Source organism: Prenolepis imparis, unplaced genomic scaffold, assembly GCF_030444845.1.
Source record: "Prenolepis imparis isolate NDT839.2.m4 unplaced genomic scaffold, iyPreImpa1.0 SCAF_1, whole genome shotgun sequence".
Classification (NCBI taxonomy): domain Eukaryota; kingdom Metazoa; phylum Arthropoda; class Insecta; order Hymenoptera; family Formicidae; genus Prenolepis; species Prenolepis imparis.
The window spans coordinates 7600786-7624174 of record NW_028141159.1 but is presented as its reverse complement, the minus strand read 5'-3'; the positions used below and the strand labels follow the sequence as shown (position 1 = coordinate 7624174).

At 36.3% G+C, this 23389-nt stretch overlaps 2 protein-coding genes across 2 annotated transcripts in view; one reads left to right on the top strand and one right to left on the bottom strand.

Moving 5' to 3' along the window:
• The window catches only part of LOC145944324 (uncharacterized), a 42416-nt gene that overhangs the window by 10100 nt on the left and 8927 nt on the right, over positions 1–23389 (bottom strand). The window contains exons 3-5 of the mRNA XM_083052591.1: positions 13812–13843; positions 12825–12912; positions 10426–10505 (exon numbers count right to left, since the gene is read on the bottom strand). Coding sequence (XP_082908717.1) covers positions 10426–10505; positions 12825–12912; positions 13812–13843 — 200 coding nt within the window. The remainder of the gene's footprint in view (positions 1–10425; positions 10506–12824; positions 12913–13811; positions 13844–23389) is intronic.
• On the top strand, positions 2075–3609 carry LOC145944335 (uncharacterized). Its single transcript, XM_083052602.1, has 4 exons — positions 2075–2142; positions 2244–2431; positions 2890–2940; positions 3027–3609. Exons 1-4 carry the CDS (start codon positions 2075–2077, stop codon positions 3560–3562), a joined length of 843 nt encoding a protein of 280 aa, XP_082908728.1. The 3' UTR covers positions 3563–3609.

Sequence of the window (23389 nt, the reverse complement as noted above, 5' to 3'; positions counted from 1 at the left end):
TTCGCACTCCACTCGATAGAAATTCCCCTCAATAAAAGAACCCAATATCGGGAACCAGCTCCAGCATGATGATGATGATCATGATGATCATGATCATCATCATCATCAGCGTCATTAGTACGATGACCATATTTTCTATACCGTCCTCCTCGGAAAATCAAAATCAAAAGCTCTGACCCGCTATGTGAGATGAATGGCCATCAATATTTATAAAACCAGTCATCCATCAGTGACAAACTCTACTTCAGGAATATTTTACTGCGTTATCTATACTATGAATGCATAGGTTTCACCGCGTATGCACGCACGCACATACACATATCGCATGTTTATCTTTTTATTCAATGTCGCGAAATATCATTTATCTCGTTCCGATGCTGTGTGTGACCAACCACAAATTGATTAATTCGGTCACTAGCAAATACTTCAACTCAGTACAGTTTCGTCTCATTATACGTTATATAATTTTGCGCGTTTTTAATTCGTCATGTGTGTTCTCTAATCTTTAATGATTAAAAAAATTGATTCAGAACGTCACGGACAATTTTTATTATTCAATGTAATTAATGTAAACGATGATATAAAAATGTATTTAATGTAAACGATGATATATGAAAAGCGATATTATAATAGAACAGTTTTAATATTTTAAACTTATTAACATGTAAATTATTAAGTCATCGTTCAATTTAGTTTTTTGACAAATATATCAATTTTTAAATTTAATTTTATTATATGCGTCGTGCGATTATAATATATATTTTGTATAATTTCAAATTTATAAATAACATTATGTAGATATATGCGACGTTTTCATAGGAATTATTTGCCCCTACTGTTGAAAATCACATGATGTTCGTAACTAAGGTGTTAATATGGAAACCGGGTCTTACAATCTTCTCGTGTCTAATTGTAAGCAATTTCGTCGCTAATTAACTACAGAGCCTACATCGAGATATGTTGCCGATAACTCCGGCCCGTTTCACATAAGCTATGAAAATCACGCGTGACGGACGCGTCGGAGAGACATTCGACTGGAATAAAGTGAAGCGTCCGCGTGAAACCGCGAAATGACATTTATGGTAGCGCGATTGTCGGTCGTAAGCGGTGTTCATTTGAATATCGCACGGTGTGTGGTCCTTCGCACGCGCCCACCGTACTACGTGCTCGTTTGCGTGCGTGCGTGCGTGTACGTAACTTTACCGTGAGATCACGATCGGGTTGTGTTCATGCCGTGAGGACGGCGTGATTGCGTAACACGACGCACTATCTAAAAACTTCCATCGTCGCCCGGAAGAAGCGCGTCGCTATTTAAAAATCGAAATAGATATCAAGTTACAATTGCTGTCCAACGAAATGATGATAAATAAATACACCATGGCGCTTATAAGTTACTTTAACATGCAGACACGCCTTGATTATCTCATCCGCGGAGACATATCAAACATTCGTAATCCGTTATGCGAACGATTTTTTATTTTTTTTTTATCCTAGCAGATTTCGTCTGGCCAATGTATAAGACATGATCAACATGTAAAAGAGAGAATTATCATAGATGTTCAATCGAGTCGAAAATTAGTCAACAGCGTCAAATAGCTTTATTCCTCGAGTGATTCATACCTCACATCAAGAACGATAAATTATAGATAAACGAGAAGTTTTATTTAACTTGCGCATATCTTCGCGTGAAATCTTTTGATTTTTTTATTCAGCTTATTTAGCCAAGCAATATATTTTTAATTTATTTTTCTCACTTTTCTGTAGAATCACGAAATATAAGAAGTATAAATCTTCTGCTCTTTTTATTTTATTCTATATATATTAATAACATCAAAATGCAATTTTTTTTACTCAAACTTAATGATTTATAAAAATGTATATGCATACACACACATACATTGTTCTATATCGTGAAGAATGATGAGAAAGGCAGTCGATAGTCACTGATCGACAGACGCTATCATGTGAACCTATAATCAATGTAATTCTTTAAATTGTGTAAAAAAATCTTTTCGGCAAAATTTTCAAAATTATAGAATACGCGTTTGTTGAAAATCACGAAAAATAAATAACTATGTGTACCTGCAATCAGAGTAATCCTGTTACAGAAGAGTATCATACTGCATTTTCCGACTTGGAAACGTATATAACCTAAATTATCAATGTTTTTACTATCAAAAAGAAAAAGCGAAAAATTACTTCAACTTATTGAGGATATATGGGGGAAATTTTATAAACTTCAGATCAACTCCAGAAGAGTGGCGTACGTCGACACGATATGAGGGAGATATTGCGCCAGAATACACGCCGCCTCCATCATGGAGAAGTATACGACGAGATATTTCACGTGCTATTCCACGAATGCCTATGAGAAGTACACGTACAACAGATCTCACAGCTGGAGTGGCCATTGTTCCACGACGAATCGATTGTAAGCACAAAACTCGCGTATAATCAGACGAATAGTACAGTAAAAGATTCATCGTATAAATATAACAACGTAAGATACGTAATGCGAAATATAATTAGTAGATAAAATCTGATGAGATATTAGTCTAAAATAAGACTAATGGATATAAAATTATTTCTCTCTAACTCATAATTTTTAGACCTTTTTTTTTTATTATATATGTTGCGCTGAAGTTCACTAAAACTGTCGCTAGAACTATAATACCAGCCTAAGAACAAGTCTTTTCGGCGACACAAGTCGTTACATTTATTACAGTAATTTGTATAAAGCTCTTATGGAATATTTTAATGCATAAAAGCTACTCCTATGCTTATTTTTATTCTTTTGACAAAGCTGCTGCAAACTCGCTTGAAACTATTTAATATAAACATGCTATATAAGATTATTTAATAATTTAATAATCAAATCTTTTTATTCAGTCGACGCCGTGTCAGACGTCGACGATTTTGACGGCGAAGAAGATATGGGAGGTAAGTTGCGTGGATTGCATTACGATCTATGCATATCACATTCAAAGGTTCGAGTCATTTGTTCAATATCGTTGCATTTTTTTTAGAATTCGCAAGAGAAACGTTAGAACGATTGAGAAGCGCGGGACAGCAATCTTATATTCCCGAAGCGACTGTTGCTCCCGGAACGTATAAAGTGAGACGCACAAGAACGACACAATATCCAACGGAATACAAAAAGCAATACGCGCCCAGAATGACTAGAATTACACCTTGCGGGAAATGTTTAAGAGTAAGCGATTTAACGCATCTTATTCTGTTTGCGATATGCAAAACTGTCCACAAATTTAGTACGTCTCGATCAAACAAGAGAAACCAATATTTTGAATTTAAATTAAAATCCGGTATTCTGAGAATGTTTCTGATCATGTTTCTTGGAAGTGAAGTATGTGGTCATCTCACGGTTAGAGCTGACCTAGAGCTAGGTTTTCTACCGCTTCCAAGCGCAGTTTTGGCTGCCCTTTCTTCCGCTCATAAATTCGTTTTCTCCGATTTTTACTTATGTCTACGCTTTGCATCAATCTTTCTTTCGCGTTGCCCTACATTTAGACGAGAAGACGAAGAAAATCTTCGGTGCAAATAAATCTATTTATATAAATGCGATTATTTATAAATTTTATTAAACTATCTAGAAATTATTATCAGACATTCAATATTTAACGATATTCAACTGTAAACTCACTAATGTACAAATCTTATTTCCTTGACAGATGTAAAAGCATTGAAGTAGCAACGAAATGCAATCAACGGATTTACACAAGTATGTCCAGACTTCTTTGCATTTTTACACTTTACACATAGCATATTCCATTTATTTGTAAATATTATCATGAACGAGCGCGTAATTATTATTCAGGTATTGCAACATACGCAAAAAGTAGAAAAAAATCCTTGAAAAGAAGAACAACACACGATTACAATAAAATGAGCATCTTGTTTCGCGTTCGTCGAAATTCACGACCGCGAATTGTGTTTTTACACAAGTACAAATGGACCAGCGAAGAAGGTGGCCGATCGCTGAACGTGAGATTCGTGTTTGAGAATGTTTAATGCATGGACCGCGCGGTCGTAGGTAGATAGATGAACGGTTATCCGATGTTTGTATGGCTATACTCCCAGCACAGATCCCGGAACCCCGAAGATATCGTAGAAGTACTGCGCAAACACTCTGACTGACTGTTTCTCAATCAGAGTCGCGTACGGAAGACGCACGGTTATAGCAACACTCTGTACACGTCTGTTTTCACGGTCATTCCATCTCTTCCAAGTACGCAATTTGTCATCATATAAAGCATATATTTAAATGCATTCAATTTCACAAACAATATGCAACCATATATCTCCATTCCGAAGTGAATATATTCAGATAATAATTGTAGAAATTTATCGAAGAGAGTTATCATAAAATTTACAATCGTAAATATATTTTGGCACGGAATTAAAAATCGATCGCGTACATATAGTATGACATAAAAAGTCGTAAAAAATCGAACTTGAATGTAGCTTTATACAAATTTGGTGTTGTGTTTTTTAAATATGTTTCTAATAAATATTTATAAATGCAAAATTAAATGGAAAATAAAATTTCTTTTAAAATAAAATACTATCAAGATGAATTATTTCGTCATTTTTAGAGTGAAAGATTGATAAATGTCCAATAATACTGAATATTAAATAGCATAATGACCATATTTGAGGAATCTTCGTCGAGGAGAAAATTAACATTATCGCATGCCTAACTATCCTTTCTATACGTGTATCATCGGCTCTGATCGAGAATGGTTAATCGATTCGTTGAATCCTCAGACGAAAAAGTTTACTCGGCATTTCATGCGAAATCGCCTTTGCACCATTACCTCATATCGCACGAGGAGAACGACGAGGAGAACGACGAGGAGGCGCGTGCACGCGAAGACGCGGAGAGGACGCGAGTGGTGGCGAATTTACGTAATGAAGCGATCGCCCGGGTGGTCCCGAGCGTGAGACGCGCGTACGCACGTTTCTTTAGCCGTCTCGACGCGAGACGCTTGCCAAGGTGCGGAGAGAACAAAGAAGAGAGACAGAAGAGAGAGCAGAGAAATCTCTCTTGCTCCTCGAGGACGACTTGTAGCGTCGTGGTGCCTCGTCGGGTCGCCGCGAGCCGAATTAACGGCACCGGAAATATGAAGCAACGTGCACGCGCTTGAACGCATTATACAACGGATGGGAGAGAAGAAGAAGCGCGCGCGTACGTTTTACCACCCACAATCACTTGCCAAAACATGCCTCTCCCGTGATCTCCGCGCTCTTCGTCAGGGCACCGGCCCCGAGACGCCTCACGTCAGAATATTTGAGATGGGTTCGCCCCGGGCGCTAAAGGAACCAATCGACGATCTTTCAGAGAAACGTCGTCGGCATTTATGTTCGCGCGATCTTCGGAGATTACCTTTCCCTTTTGGCGGGATATAGATTTCCTGTGTTGAAAACTTGCAGAAAGTCTAAAGATACTTTTTAATTATGTTTTCATCCCGCTCAAGTTGTTAATTTGGAAGATACGCGCAAGATATATAATATACTGAGAGAATTTTCTCTTAGACTTTACCCTGGAAGTCATGGTAATCGTGGGACAAATGGTATGGAAAGAATTTTATGAGAATTTCTCTGATTAATATTTATCACAATAAAAATAATAATATCTACTATGCAGTTTAGTAAAATTAATCAAACATATTTTGTATTTTATATTGTGATAGATATTATTTTTATTGTGATAAATATTAATCAGAGAAATTCTCATAAAATTCTTTTCATATCATTTGTCCCACGATCACCATGATTTTCAGGGTGAATTCGAAGAGAAAATTCTCTCTGTGTAGTATTTAAAAATTATCAGCTATATCATTCTCGACCGATAATCAAATGCCATTTAATAATTTATTGGAAAAATTATAGAGAAACTAGATATATTTTCCATATGTGATAATAATATTTCCTCATCAAACTAAACAAAAAATTTAGTTTTTTCAAGTCAAGTGGTCTCTCATGTATTCCCTCGAGTATCGCGAAAGAACATCTTTTCACGCTCGCAGAATATATACGCAGCATCCTGCAATACAAGACAGAGAACATGTGGAAACTTATGTTCGATGTCCTTGCAAATAAAGACGTCTGTCGTACACCCACGTTTCTTGCACTTTCGCATGTATTCGTTTTAAGCTCATAGAGAATTACGCGCGCGTATGGTTTGAGTAAATTCTTCGATCGCATATAATCAAATCAATATAAGCGTTTTAATCACTGGCGAATCTTGGGAAGGGGGGGGGGTTGGGGTTAAAACCCCCCATTGTCGACGTCAGAATCCGCTAGTGATTTTAATATATTACTATTTTATAAGTATTTCTTTGATTTTTATTTTAAAGTGTGTATAATTTTTTTTAATATAAAGTATACATATATAATTTTTTTAAATTAAATTAAAATATACAAAATTATAATTAATACTTTGTTAAACAGCTTTTATTTAAAAGTTTAATAGATATAAATCTGAATTTTTCAATCAAATACTTAACTTTATATTATCATACTATATTTTTATAACTTTTATATTTTTTATCAAATATTATATTGTAGTAACATCGTGTAACCATCTCGTTTTATTTTCAATTTGTTGAGAACATGAATTTTAGGATAAGTTAAATTTTGGAGAAACTTATGCTTCTCAATTGGAGTCTTATGGTGCATTTAATAAATATTAAATGGAGCCTTATTTGTATCAAAAAGTGCGACAAATAGAAAAAAGAAGCGGAAGAAATAGTGAAGTTTCGATCTATCTCGTCAGCATGCGTGACAAAGTACAGGTATGAGAAACTGACGAAGCATAGAGAGAGACTAGAATCGCCAAGAGAATGACAGCGCGGAGGTGGAGAGTTGACAACGTTGATGAATATAGTCGGATGCAACATAAATCGGCCTGTGCACTGTCTTATGCACCATGAGTATAAGGAACCCGAGCCAGAGCTGCTGCAGCTCGGCAGTCCTCGCATCAGGTTTGCATTGCATGCGCTTATGTTTCAATTAACATCGTGTTTCATGTGAAATTGCTTAATCCGCCGCGCATGCGACTAACAAGCCGCTATCAACGTGATTATCGTTAGTAACTAGCTCACGTTCACGGAACAAACGCTATCAAACACGCGTGTTGCTGAAGGTGGCTATTAATTTTGTAAAAATAATAACTTTAACATATTCTATTTATACATATCACTTATATAATTATAAAATTATATTATGTAATTTTTAATAAGAACTATATATCTATTCTATTATATTCATGAATACACATCATAATTTAATAATTATACGAAATTATATGAAATAAAACTCAATATTGAAGAATATGCAATGATATAAAATTAATTTATAAAAAATAAAGATACGTATATAATTATTAAATAAGTGTCTTTACGTTATCTATTTTTATTCATTTTTCAATCATTCATTTTGCAAATCAATTATTAAATAAATACATTTGTTGCCATGAATGCAGTTAGCCGGTCACTCGAGATGGGCAATTAACCGCGTCGAATTTAAGATTCCGTCGCGAGTGAACGTGATCACGTGTCGGTTCGGTTTTTTTTCCCCCACGATTTCTCCTTTAATCGTCAATCCTAAATTCACAGCACTGCGAAATAAGGAAACGTCGTTTACCTTCCGAATACCATTTTCGAACGGCAGCGAGCATCGGCGCCCGTAAAGATATTTTTGGCATATACTTGCGGCGCTTCGTAGACACGTTCTCGCGAGGATATCCTTGAGGCAAAGGATCAACAACTTTGATCTTCCGGGCGCGCGCGAAAAACGAAGAAATTCCGTCCGGCATTAAGTCAACGTTAACCGTCTGATAAATTCGACCTCCGAAGGATCGACTCGGCAGAAAGCCTCGAGCTTCCTCATCTGCGATTGTTGGTTTAGTTTAGCTCGCTTGTCGCGCTTTCGTCAGAGTTCAAGGATATCTAGGATATTAAGTGGTGCCTAGTTTTCACCAACTCCGTACCCTCTCCATCTCTCTTTTTCTCTCAGTTTGACCGCGGCAGCACCGGTAACCGATTCGATCCTATCAAGGATGCAGTTAATTACACGTCGCGCAACAGCCGAGCCACAAAGCCATCAGGACTCGCTCAAAGAGATCAACAAAAGAGCAGTATGCCGGGACCAGACAGGCGATAGGCTATTCGCATACCTGCCGGCTATTAACCGTTGATGCGAATCACCGTTTTATCCTCGAATTATACAAATCGGGCCGCGTCCTTTGTGCGGGCTGATCGACGACCGAGAAAGGAGAGCGAGATGCCGGATGATCGCGAAAGGTCGTGCTTTGACCCGCGGATGGACCATTCAACGTTGCGTTTCTCTCTTTTTTTTTATTTTATTGAGAAAATATCTCGTATGTATTTATTACCCGTCTCCCGTCTTTGGTCGAACAAATAAATAGTATTTAATGCGACGCGACGTTGTTAAGAGCGTGAACGCGTGTCACGTTTTTCGCGCGATGCACTTACGAGAATGTTTTTAGTAGCGCTTTCGCCGCGAGAAATAATCGCGTCGAATATCACCGTGAAATGTCTTTATATTTCTCCGCGACTGCAAAACACTTGAGAGACACGATAATTAATATCTTCATTACCGTAATAATAAATAGTTTTTATACCTCATAAGAAATCGCCGTTAATTGCAGTACTCGAGCATTGCTCTTTCCTGATCGTATAATGCAGTTCTTACACATTAACCGATTATATAGTACTTAGAGATATTTTTCGCATGCACGTGACAACGGAAAGAGAAAGAGAGAAAGAAAGAGAAGAGAGAGAAATAAGGAGACGGAAGAGTACAGTGCACAATATTCGGTAAATCATTGGACGTTTACTGCAGTTAATTAGTCGACTGACCGGCCTCATCAGACTGTTTTGCATGTATCGTTTGGAGAAAAGCCACACGCGTGCGATGGCGCGCCGTGCAAAGATTAACATGCATCCTCATCCTGCACGAGCGAAGTATTGGATGTTATCTTGAATATCTTAGGAATTTCAAGAATTTTTTATTAAACCTCTTCCGATTACCTCGATGATCATTAGATAAGGATTTTAGTAACTATTTGTGTCTTCTCTGTTTATATCAGAAAATCTTATGTGCTCAATTAAGTTAAAGAAAAAGATTATTGATATATAAAAAAAAAAAATATATATATATATTAATATTCTGTCAATAGTTATATTTATATGAATTTTTTTTGCTGAAGATAAAAAGATAGTTTTATAAAATAAAAAATATAACTCCTCTTTGCTCCCCTTTTAAATAATCTTTTAAATAAAAAATAAATATTTTAAAAATGTATAATATCTTGTTATAAGTCTAAATATTACATAAAAAACTTTGAGATGTAAATCTATTATCATAAACATGTATTATTAAAAGTTATAATCCAAACCCATTTTTAATAATAAAAAGGGTTATGGAAAGGATGCTAATATTTCTATATATTTTCTTATATCGCAGGTGATATAAATTTTTAAAAATGCAAATATGCATGCCTAAAAATGATTCTCGTTTGAGAAACCGCGTATACGCAGCAATATTATTAAACGCAGAAATTGAATCATCGTTCCCTGGCAATGATTAGCCAAACAGAACAAAAATTGTCGCGATATCAGTCTCATCGTGCAAGGTGGATCATAACTAAATTCATTACTCGATGCAATATGAACTAAGGTATTCCGGGGACAGTGTAATATGATTCGCTATATAGCGGGCATTTTACGACCTAAATTAGCGGACAAAAATACCGAGGAAAAGAGAGAAAGAGAAAAAAATGGTGAGCGATAAATTTCTGATGTAATACTCGCTCTTGATTTCTCAAATGTTCAGAAATAAAAAAAATGGTACACGCTGAGCTTTCTTATTAAAGTAACATGTGATTTGCAGACAGAATGAGTAATCGGCCGTCACTTACGCTATACGAATCTTGCGTTGATCAATCGCCGATCGCTATGAGAAGAATAATAAACGCAAAATACAATTGACATTAAGTTAAAGACTAATTTAAGCCGTATTAGAAGAGTCTTGTCTGCAAATCGGTTAAATTGCTTGTCAAACCCATCATAATTCGACGAAAACCATTGTGTAACAATAATTTCTAGTAGTAGAAAAAATATCTTTGAATTTTTACTAACTTGAAATATGTTATAATATAAGGAAGTCTCTGACACTGAATTATCGCAAGAAATTTACAAAATTTACGATGATTTCAAAAACATATATTCTATACAATGATTTTGTGCAACTGACAATATCATTATATCCTTTAAGTTAATATAAATATTTCATTCGGTGAATGAAGTAACACCAAGTATGCCGTAGTGATTAGAATTGCGTTCATATCATATGTTATAAATAACACACAGTTATACTTACTTTTTAATTAGATCCATAGGCGGCACTTTTCTTCCTGGTATAGCAATCTTCTCGTATTTAACACCAGCATTTGTAAATTCCTAAAACAGAGACGTCAACTACATAAACAATCGCATGCATATTATTATGTAACAAAAGCAGAATATTCGCCGTCGCGTGAAACGCAGATGCATTAATTGAGTACGAGCACTATAATTTAATCGGCCAAGCTATTGTCATGTTAAATATTCACTCATTAGCATCACTAATTATCACATATAAAACCGTCAATTATAAACAATGTGAGTAATCATATGTCTCTGAATACGAACGCGTCATCTGAGTGTGATGTAAATCGAACATCGGTAAACCGTAACAATCGATCGTTACGAAGCTTGCAAGGGCGGAAAAGAAATATACGACACTAATCGACACGAACGAAAGTAAGATTCACAGTCATTCGTATCTCGAAAAATATTCCTTGGCACAAGTGAATTCACCAGAATGCAACGAGTGTTACATATTCATGAATTTCTCTATTATGTATCCCAATCAGTATTTTTAAATTTCACACTATTAATAAATCTAAACGAAAAATAGATTAAAATAAAAAATAAGTTATCGCAAAAAATAAATAAATAACATCTAAATAATCGAAATCGAATGATATAATAAAAATTAGTGTGCACGTGTCGTATGCACTGACATTTACTATATTATCTCTAATAGTTAAAAAAATATTTTTAGTTAAAAAAAATATCACTTAACAAGAATAACGACGATGTAGTTCTAACTCGTTATGAGCGATATCAGATAACAGTTACCACTCGTTTCTCCACTCTGATGACAGATCACGTCATAATAATCAATCTTTTTGACTTTGCTTTTAGCAAGATATTAGAAACTCAATCCTGATCGTGCAGTATTGCTTTTAATGGTTATCTCTCGAAGCTATTTTCTTTTCTCCCACCGTCAATAATGCACAAGAAATTCTTTCACACGTTCAAAAGTATCTCTAGTTCTTAATCTCAAAAGCAAAATTAAATTAAAATAATCTAAAAAAAAAAAATTAATTTTGATAGTATGTGCGTTACGATATCTCGTGATGGAAATTCTATTTATAAATTCTTTGATATCTTTATGTATAAAAAATTAATCATATATCTAATGTAGTTTGTATATTCTATATCTTAAAAAAGATAAAAAAGTGTAAAAATCGGCGTGTATCATATACACAAAATTAAGAGAGAACCACATCGGTTACCGATAAAATCTTCACAAATCGAGGTACGCAAGATCCTTTGTCTCTATAATCTTGTTTTCCCTTGTGACACATCTACCACGAACAGGAAAATTAAAGGGATCGGCTAAGCGCTTCATTATATAGGTATAATGCGCTCTAATTAGGCGTGGGCGACACCGAGAGATCTCTCTGTTAATTATCGTTGCCCCGCAGCGCTATTGATGTTTACGGCGCGGCGTTTGTGTGTAGTGTTTTTAAAACATATATCTCCTTAGTGAGATTCCTCACTCTCTTCGCGTGGCAAATAGCTGTCCAAACGTCGGTATAGAGCCGGAACAAAAAGCAGAAGATGGAGCGACCGAACCGACTCTACGACTTATTAATATAATTGATCGGTCTTCGGCCCTGACAGCTCTGACCCAGAAAACACCGCGGACATATTCTCGCTTGCTCGACACGCCGACCAGCAGATCGAAAGTCGCTGGCAGCCGATTATTCCAAAAATCTAATAATAAGTTCATTAGCTCGCGGCTCCTCTACTCTCGCTACAAATTAGTCGGGCCGCTCTTGACCATTCTTAAATCGAAACTGATCCCGATGCGATATTAATAAGTCGGGGCGAGAGCAAAGAAGGGCAGGTGAAGCGGAGGAGGAAAGAAAAATGTGATAGACAAATGGAGATAATGCGGACAGTCGAACCGTAAAGTTCGAGAAAGAGAGGGAGAATTTGTATATCTGTTCGATCAAGGAATGCGGCAGGTGACAGCTTGCGAAAGAGTGAGAAGAGAAGATGTTTCTTGTCTCGAGTTACTGAAAGGTAAGGAAGTACGTACATAAACATAGCGAATTACGGCTTGAAACTCGAACGGTACGCAATATGTTTTCGCATTAACTTTGTGTGGCAATATCAGTATTATTTCATCAGACGATATTGCCTGCGTGTCGCCCTTTTTTAATCGCATCCAACGATCTCAAACCAATTTACTTACGTTATATGTTACGTGTGTTATGCACAATCCGAGAATATTTATTTTAAAAGCGACATAATTGTCAATAGATTAATTATCGACAATATAAAAATACCACAATTGTTCAAGTGTATAAACATATAGTTTTGATACACAACACATTTAAAAAAACATTCAATAATAATTTAAATTTTGGCTTTATCACTTACCTTTTTATCATAGTAGCGACACGTGTTTGTCAGGTCGATGATATACTTGAGACCAGGAAACGATTGCAGCAATATTGTCGTCGTAAATCTGCAACAATGAATATGGTCAAGATTATAATGCGTGCTGAATGGTGTTTTCGATTTATCGATCGGTCGTAAAATCGTTGCGCTACTTGAATCATAAAATATACACGTGACGTCTTCCTTCGCTCGCGTAGACAAGAGAAGATAAGAAGATCTAATCGACTGAGATGGCGTACACAGGGAGATGCTTTTCGAAGGGGCGCGATCTGTATGACTGAATGATATATTGAGGGAAGGGCGAGGAATCTTCTCCAAGCAAAAGGCTCGGATCGGATTAGGCGGGGGTGTCGGCCTAAATAGTTTCACCATCCCTTTCGATATATCAAAACCCTGAGAGACGTACCAGGTGCATGCATATATACGTGCGTGCGAGCATGCGTAGACATACGGAAACGAGCACGGGCCCTCGCCTTCGAGAACGAACGATTCCCCATAAATAAACAACCCTCGTTCGTGTACGCGCGCGCTGAGATGTTATTAAAAAAAGCTCCCGTGAAATTTATTGGGATACGAGTCGATTTAAAAGCTATTAACGGCGAGCTAATGTGATCCCGTAGATTTATGTAACTGACCAAGTGAGAAGTATCGCGTCTTCGAGAGCGCACCACTATAATCATTGCTATAATTTTTACGAACGACGCGATTTATCAACGAACGGGTGAGACTATTTTTTTTCCTTCTTTTCTTTCTTTTCGCGCATCAAGTTACCACGGCGCGACATCGCCCCGTCGATCTCGCTAAATGTGTTTTAGTACGTTCATGCATCATCCCCTGTCTGCTAGGAGAGAAATTCTGCACCGTGCTACAAACGCAAGTGCAAGATATTTGCGAAATAAGAGAGAGGCAATCGGCCATAATGTTTACACGAGGTCTGCCCGAATGACAAGTCATGCCGGTACTTACCGTTGCTGTGGCTGCAGATTCTTCGCTATAGCCTGAAACAAAAAGAAAACGACAGTCATCACCGAGGAAACGCCACAAGAGATAATTAATAGCAAGTTTAGCGCCAACCGCAATTACATTGTACTTTGGAAGAAATTTTAAATGGCGTCTATAAACGACTTCATCTCCGCAATCCGTTAACTACCGAGTACACGAGACCTGCACGAAGTATATACGCAAGTCATCTTCTATTTCTCGTTAATTAAACGAAATTAATTAATAGCGCGAGCTTAATAGGCCGCACGAGACGATCGCGTATAGCTAACGAATGATTGATTGACTCAAGTATCTCTCTCAGGTATCTTGGATAACGATACGTGGTGACGTCGATGAACAGGAAAAAAAGTTTAAAGGCACGCTTCAGCCACGGGCGTGATGATTCGGTTATAATATCTTAAACAACCTTATCGATTCATCGAACATGCAATCTGTTAATTCTATCCCGTACACGGAGAGAATTTTCTCTTAGAATTTACCTTAATATCTGATTAATATTTATCACAATAAAAATAATAATATCTACACACTAAAATATAAAACATGTTTGATTAATTTTACTAAACTATACATGATCAAATTAATCAAACATATTTTATATTTTATTGTGATAAATATTAATCAGAGAAATTCTCATAAAATTCTTTCCATATCATATTGTACCACGATTACCATGATTTTCAGGGTAAATTTTAAGAGAAAATTCTCTCTGTGTAGACATACCGTATCGTTTCGACACGCATCTCTGTAAATGTGTAAAAACTATTTGTAATGAAAATTAGAGAATATACACATTTGAGTAGAAAAATCGCAGATATATATAAATTTTCTGTCTTAACGATTAAATATACATGTGTGTATCATATCCTCATAATATAAAATTGAATTAAAAATATATTATAACATATTTTATACGTGTGTATATACGTTCATATTTTAAGTTAACAAGTGCATAGAATACGACAGAAGGTAAATTGAAACTTTCGTTAGTCGACTTGTAGCATCGCACCCGCTATGGGTGGGCTAATGATAATTACGGGTTTAGACGTTAGCTATCCGATTGGTTGGGCGGAGAGATCGTATCTACAGATGAGTATGGAATGAGTATCGGTCGCATTAATAACGGAGTATGGCTTTCGTATCCGAACGTAATAATCCGACATTGACTATAGGCGTGAGACCTTTTCCTATCCTTTTGATAGGCGATCCTGTCCTTCGTATGTTTCACATTTCAAGATGTAATTTCGCAGTTTCACAATCAAGATACAATCAGATATAATTTATAAAATACTTACGCGCAAAAATTACACAATGTAAAAGATACGTTCGCTAAACGTACTATTAAAAAAAATAAATAGTACAGTAAACATTTCTGTTTTGCAATTTAAATTTAAAATTATTTTTAAAAATCTTTAAATCACGAAAAGTGGCAGTAACATTAATAATTTAGTAATTGCATGCTAGCGCTGCATATATGATGTAAGATCAGAAATTTACAGAGAACAATGCTAGACGCAATCGTGACTGGCAAATGCCAGTGTGCGTCTCATCTTTGACGAGAGATTCACATATTTACGTTCCAAGTAAGGAAAGAACGAGCGAGGTAAATGCAAGGATTTACGAGCCTTCTGGGGAGAGGACATTCGCGGCACTCCTCGACGGAAAGACCGAGATCGGCAGCTCTGGAACGTGGACCACGAAGGAAAAAAAATGAAAAAGAGAGAGAGGATTGCACAGGTAGCTTTTGCCCACCTGTGAAATTTACTAACCCCGTTCGCGCGTGAGGGGCAGTTTATTTTTCGCATGATATACTCCGTTCTCTTTGCGGTTGACAGCCGGATCGCTCTCTCCTGATTCCACCATTCAATTTCACGATCTTTAGTCTAATATATGGGCCCGTCTAAATCAGGATTATCGGCCGCGCCTGCATTGTGAATCTTTCTGACGGTCCGCACGAGTTCGCACAGCATCCGTCGTGCATTACGAACCCCCGTGCGTTGCACCCCTCAATTTTCATTCTCATCCACATCCGTTAATATATATTGAACATCCATTAATATTGAATTGAGCAATATTTTAATACAATTAAAAAATAGAAAAAAATATTTGAAATTGTTTCGATTTCAAGAATTGAATTATTTTTTAACGGCTAAATTAAGAGGAATAATAGCAAAAAATCTTTTTTTTATTTAAATTAATAATTAAAAATTTTTTATTTAAAGATTGAAGAGATAAAACAATTTAACTCTAAAAATTAAATGGACAAGAAAGTTACATATTATACTAAATTTTAAAAACAAAACTCATTATATTATACATATATTATATTATTATATATTTTACAATATTTTTATTTGAACATTTCAAATTAGAATGAAATATTTCTTCATATATATATGAATCTAGACGTAATATCTGAATAGTACCTAAAAAGCGCACGGTGGGAAACCAAAACAAGACTTCGCACACCGACAAATTTGGCTGATCGAAAACACAACAAAGGGACAGATGTTAAATTATATTTCGTTTCGTGCCAACAACGTGTAACGTCGTATTGGTTATAGTGGTGCAAGACATGTGCGTCGACACATGTGTCTTGTCTTTAACAAAAGATTTTAATGTAACGAAAAATTGATAGAGATTCATCAATTGAAATAAATTTAAAAAATTATATTTACCAAAAAGCGTATCCATGTGTCCACATAATATAACATAAATATCTGTGCCGTAAAATTTGCGTACGTCATAAACATTTGTAAAAGTATTGATCACATGTAACTCGGTAAAAAGCTATCGAAAAATATACCTTTACACGCGACGTAGGCGTTAACCAACGGTTAATATTGGTGATATTTATTGGAAATATTTATACGAGAGGGGTGAGCTTTCATGCCTTTATATCGAGTGGATCATAACATTCCAAAGATTCCCGCCTGGTTATTCGAAATCGACGACGTAACTGTGAAACTGGCGTGAGAACTTTGGCGAGAACGAAGAGAATAGTCACAAATTCAAATACAAAGTATCGACAATACGATTAAAATTTTCCAAAAAATATAAATGATTTTTTTTGTAAATTGTTAGAAATAATCATTGCACATACAAAAAATCTATTTTCTACAAAAATATAAGAGGTTAAAAATATTGAAATATAGAAAGTCAATTATAAATATCAATTACAATAACATTAATTATGATTAAAATACAATGGCATTAAGTACACTATAATTTAACTATAATTAAAAATTATGCGCAAGTAGATTATATATAATCTGTTCTAATAAGTTTTTATTAATTTATTGTTTTACTATTTTTCATGTGCTTTTGTGATTTATGCAGCAAATTCGTAGAGCATACTGAATAATTCTCATAAGTATCTTTTCAATAGACACAATACGCGGTAATTTGACGAAGCAAAATTAGTGTAATGCAAACTAGGACGGCACACAGCAGTTCAAAAGACGAAGCAACAATGGCGAACAGACAGAGGTACTCTCGTATTAGAGAAATAAGCGAAACCTCATTAAATTCTACATCACTAGGTTAACCGTATTTCCCATTTGAATTGCTCATAATTTCTATTCTCCTGAATAGACGAGCGTGGAGAACGATTCGCAAAATATTACTCTTTGTCCGAAAAATCATTATTTCGTTTAACACGCTCACTGTGTCTTTTTATTTAACAAAATTATCCACATAAATTGTCTTCATAAATAAGTATTATTAGATATTTATTATTGACTGATCATACGTTAATCAATTTAGAAAGCAATGGTCAATATTAATAATCAATTACATAATTCTATATGCTATCAAAATAACTATTTTATGAAATTTGCCGCAATAGGGATCATACGTGAAACGATAAATGACGATATGAAAAAAAAGACAAGGAAGAGATATGAAAAAGGAGGCCAGTGACTTGCGAGAATATTTTACTGCATAAGAGAGCGAAAGATACTTCTACTATAGGGCTGTGCAGGAAGGCCATATAGACTGTTATATGATCATCTCGAACTGATACATGCGCGACGTTATTCGTATCTACTTGCTTCTTCATTTGGCAGAAGATTTGAAGCGATTTGAAATGGGTCACCTACGCGGAAAGAAGACATATGCGGCAATGTGACACCGCGCCATTCACTAATATATATCAAAGACTATAAAATATTATGATTCCGAAAAACTTTTGTTCAAAAATAAAGAATCTATTAACCTGGCACTTTTACCATTAGAAATTATATAATTCAGATTTATCGCAATTAATTACCATTTAATTGAATTAATTAAGTTAGTTAATTTGATGTTAATTAATTGCTAATTTGTTACGTCATAATCCCAAATTTATTTTTCTAATATTAAAATTACAATTAAATCGATTAAAAACCATTTCAATCGATATAAAATATGTTTTAACTTAATAATTTTCTTAAGAAAAGATAGCTTTAGAATTGGATAATTCTAAAGTTGTCTTTTCTCTCTTGGATAACACACTTTGGATAATAGATGAAACGCGAATTCATCAATCTTCATGCTTCGCTCTCTGTGCGCAGTAGGTGCACTATTTCGAAAATAGAATACCTTTGCGAGAGGGTCTGTGAAAAATTGATTCTCTATCTGAACCGGATTCAATAATCACATATTAATTCGATATATAATTTCGCGGCGTTTTTACAATTTCGTATTTTATCGAAAGGCTACAACGCTGATCGATACAATGTCGATTAGCGATCACTCATCGGATCTTTATAGGTACTCGTCGATACCTGACGAATTGACCATTAGCGGGGTTCCAAGAGATATTATCATCGACCTTTATATAACGGTGAAATACAAGATATCTCGAAAGTATAGTTCTTTGTGCGAGTTTTACATAAAAAATTTACATACAGATAATAACTTGAAAAGTCATTATGAAATCACCGTTGATTGCATAATGACTTTTCATCAGTGCGCTGATTCATGTGCGAGAAGAGATATCAATAAAATGGCAGACAGGTGTCAAAATTTTCCAAGACTAAGAGAGAGGCAGCGAGAAACGGAAAGAGAAATTGAATCGTCTGTATCAGCAATACGTCAAGGTTTATTTCGACATGGACAGTATACTACAAACATTTAAGAATTGATTACAGACGTCGTGTACTGCGATACATCGGCGTAGCCTCGCAATTTTGTGTGAATAACGAATTAGTACCCGCTCCGACACGAGACTTTATAGACTACTATTGCGCGTGTTTCCTATCACCGACTCTCGTGGACGCTCATGGCGAAAGCAAGAACGTGTTTCTCGATCGTGTATAAATAATAGGGCCGCGTCGGCAGTCGCTATAATTCAATTCACACCTGATAACCGCGACCATAGAATTTCCATATTACAGGCTATAATAAAATTAAAAATATTTTCGGGGCGGTCCGCGCGCCACAGGGGTCTCCTTTCTCGTGTCCGGCAGACGAGGATCGCGATCCTCCACTGCGTTCGCCGACACTACGAATTTGTTCCCCGAATTTGTTTCTCGTTGTCGCCGGTGGTCCGCCGACGGCTATGACATACGAGGGAACGCAAAACGATACCAGGAGACCGAAATATTTATATGCCAGATGAACGGAGCGATACTAGACGCTAGACAACTAATTACGACGAATAAAACTCTTGGAACCCCGCAAACGCCGGCAATTCGTCAGGTATCGACAAGTACGCACAGAGAGAATTTTCTCTTAGAATTTACCCTGAAAATCATGATAATCGTGAGACAATATGGTATGGAAAGAATTTTATGAGAATTTCTCTGATTAATATTTATCACAATAAAAATAATAATATCTACTATGCAGTTTAGTTAAATTAATCAAACATGTTTCATATTTTATTGTTGTGATAAATATTAATCAGAGAAATTCTCATAAAATTCTTTCCATACCATATTGTCCTACAATTACCATGATTTTCAGGGTAAATTCTAAGAGAAAATTCTCTCAGTGTACCTATAAAACAGTCGGAATTGTAAAAACCGCGAATGAATAATGATTTATTTATATGACGGGCAAAAAGATTCGGCAAAAAGATTTGAAATCTATTATAAAGAGATTATAAATAATATTTGAGATTATTCATAAAATCACGAGAAAATGCATAGTAATTCAAAATGAAGAAACAAGCCGAAGAGATTACTAAAGATCGATATAACTTCATTTCCTATAGAAACAGTGTTGCAATATCGACACGATGTACGGCCCTCTTTTGCAGCAATCACGATGTCGCCGAAGTGCATTAAGCGATATTATGGGTGGGCATCACAAAAGGAAGTTATAATGCTTTCGTGTGGGTAGCGCGCCGAATGGAGCTCTAGTGGACTCTCTAAAGCCACGGTTGCATCACTTTGCGGCGTTGAGCTTCCGGTATTCACGACGTAGTTGCAGCAAACGACCGAAATGACTTATACCGGCATTGGCATTTTCCAGTCAGGGATCGAATGCCGTTTTTATTACAAAATTCTTACGGACGAGCATACTGTAAGATCATAACGACGCCCGCGGAATCGCATTAAGTCGCGAAGATACCGCTATTCCCGAAACAAGAGAAATCCCGACAGCTCTTCGTCTCTATCGACACTGGACGGCACATTTCTCTCTTTTTTTTTCTATACCCTGAAGAACAGCGTGTCGGCGGTACCGGAGGTTCCAAAGAATTGATTGTTTTAGCTACGGGGGTGAGAATACATTATACATTAACGAAAAACCGGCGCGACCAAAGACAAGATTAACGACCCGCAGGTATTTATAGCCGTGACTTGTCGGGATCGTTTAAACAAATGTTTGTTTCTTGCCTCGGCGCGACCCCGCCTCGTCAGTTTCTCGAGAAGGAAAGGAAAGGTAAGAAGATTTCCCGAAGATCTTAAAGGTCCGCATCTGCTGCTCGTGGCGCCGTCGGTGTCCCTTATCCCCTCGCCCTCGCCACCCCCATTCGCAGTTGACTGACTCTCTATATTTCCCTCTTTTTCATCCACCCATGCCTCGTCGACGATGCTTTTCGCCAAATCGCGCGTCGCCGCTGAAGTTTATTCGTGCGCGACGGAAACAGATCGACCGACAGATATCGCGGATCGCCGACTAAACAAATAATTCCTGCGATATTACTCTATAATGTGCGTAACCAATCGCGCGGTTTCCCCCCGATAGAGACGATGCGCCGACCACGCCAAGATTTATAGGACACAGGGTACCCGCCTGCATGCCGTCGTAGTATGCCTTTTTCTCTAGGACGTCGGAACTAATCGGACGGCGCAACAGAGCCGATAGAAGGCGGCCGCGGGACCAATAAATTTGGAAATTTCTTCGTGTGTCACCCCCCGTGCCCGGTGACACTCTTGTAAACATACAAGCGATCTCGCAGAACGAGGATCCGACCACCAGGATAGAATCCAAAGGAATACGGAAACAGGGGTGAGGAGAGGAAGGGAGAGACGGAAAGGAAAGAAGAGGGAAGAGCAGCGGTACAGAAAACCGGGGAAATCTCGACGAGACGCGGGGCAGGGTGACGATAGCGGGGTTAAAGTTAGGGTATAGAACGGTGGGCACCCGCTCATACGCGCGTCATTCACGGGGAAATTTATGTACCAGAAGCATAAAGCCACAGTGCCGCGTCTCTCGGGCATCCAAAACCACCGGCGAATCTACAATCGTTCGTTCCTTTCATCCCCCAATCTCTCTTTTTTCATCTCGTCCCCTCTCTTTACTCTCTTTCTGTGTCTCTTTCCCTTTCCCTTTCTCCCGCTTGCGCGATACAATCCAGACGAATACTGCACTCCGTCACGTATAATGATGCTGGAAACGGGATGGGAGAAATCCATGGCGAAGAAAGAACATAGGGACGAAAACGAGGAAGGAGGCACTGTGGTGGTCGAGAAATAAAGGAAAAGTAATACTATTGCCTCCTTCTCAACGATTCCTGTCGCTCTCCGCGAACTTTCCGCAGAACATTTGCGGGCCATTATTTTCCCGTAAGGGGGTTGGCCAGTGCATATAACGAAGAAATGGCTTCGCATCACAGTTACAGTTTCTTAAGAAAAAAAAAAAAACTGCGATCGTCTTCGATTCGCAACTTTATATGTATGAATTTCCGAATCATCTCGCTACATGCAAAATGTTATCCAATATTTAAAAAAGAAATAGTCCTCATTTTTCTTTGTTTACGTGTATGAAGCATTTTAGAAATCGCAATGTATGTACATCGAATAAATGGCATTCTGCAAATTTTTACAAAAAAAATTTTTGTTATAGAATATGTTAAAAAATTCTAGATTTAACAATTTGATATTTTTGAGCATTTCGAATCTCTTCTTGCTACATAAAATGCGAAAATCTAACATGTGACATTTTCATAAAGAACCTTTTGATATTTCAGATCCATTTCAGATAAAACTGAATATAACTGAAAATATATAGATATACAATAGATATATTCATCTGTTTGACAATTTTTCTCTAAAAGCACGGTTTTCTATTTCTCTAAAAGCACATGTTTCTTTCTTTTTAATAAAAAAATTTTTATCGATATATCGCGATTATATTATTTGAAAGATAATTAATTCATGTTTAACTATATTTTTTTGTTAAAAAAAAAAAAAAACAACAAAGGTCAGATGCGCGACTACATTACAGTGAAATAATCTATAGACTCATTTTATGTATACAAATATTTGGTTCTCTACAACCGCAGTGCGATAAGATTATTTAAAAAATAATTAAAAGATCTATTTTCCTTTTTTTATCTTTTACACGCATGACAGGATAGTGAGTTTTAATTCTCGAATAAAATAATAGATAGTACTAACAAAGAAAGGAATAAAATACATTAGATGAATAAATTTATAATTTGGTGGTACACGTAAATTTAAATTAATATCATACTGCAAAAAAAACAAAAAAACAAAAAAAAAAACAAATTGAGAATAATAATTAATAAAAATAATATTTTTTAAATATTTCATGTAATATGATGAAATGCCAGATCTTATGTATACAATATTAACTTAAGAGAAGAATATTTTTTAAAATAATTTTTAAATAAAATTATCTTTCAAATTATCTTTGAAATTATAAATTGAGCGTTTATAAAAAGAAGAGTAAAAGAGAAGAAGAAGTGTGTATCCTTAGCAAACGTGGTATATTATAAACATAATTTGTCAATAATACACCTTAAGACGACAGTAAAAGACGATAGTGCGAATATATGTCAAGCTGTATTGTGAGTCGTATAAGCTCTGAGTCACAGTAGATATCTCTAACTGGCTGTGTGAGTATATACTCCAGATTCTTTACGACTATGCACGCTACCGCACGCTTGCTGTGCACGTACGTGTATAAACGGACAGTATCTACGCGTAACGAAGCCTCGCAAAATGAGAGGAACGGCGAAACACGATCGGGTAAGAAGATAAGACTGGCTACTGCGAGATCTCCTTTATTACGCGGGCTTCCCGGAAAGAGAGGACCCCCCGAGATGGACACTCGCCATCTTATCTAGCGAAGATAGGCCGCGGTCC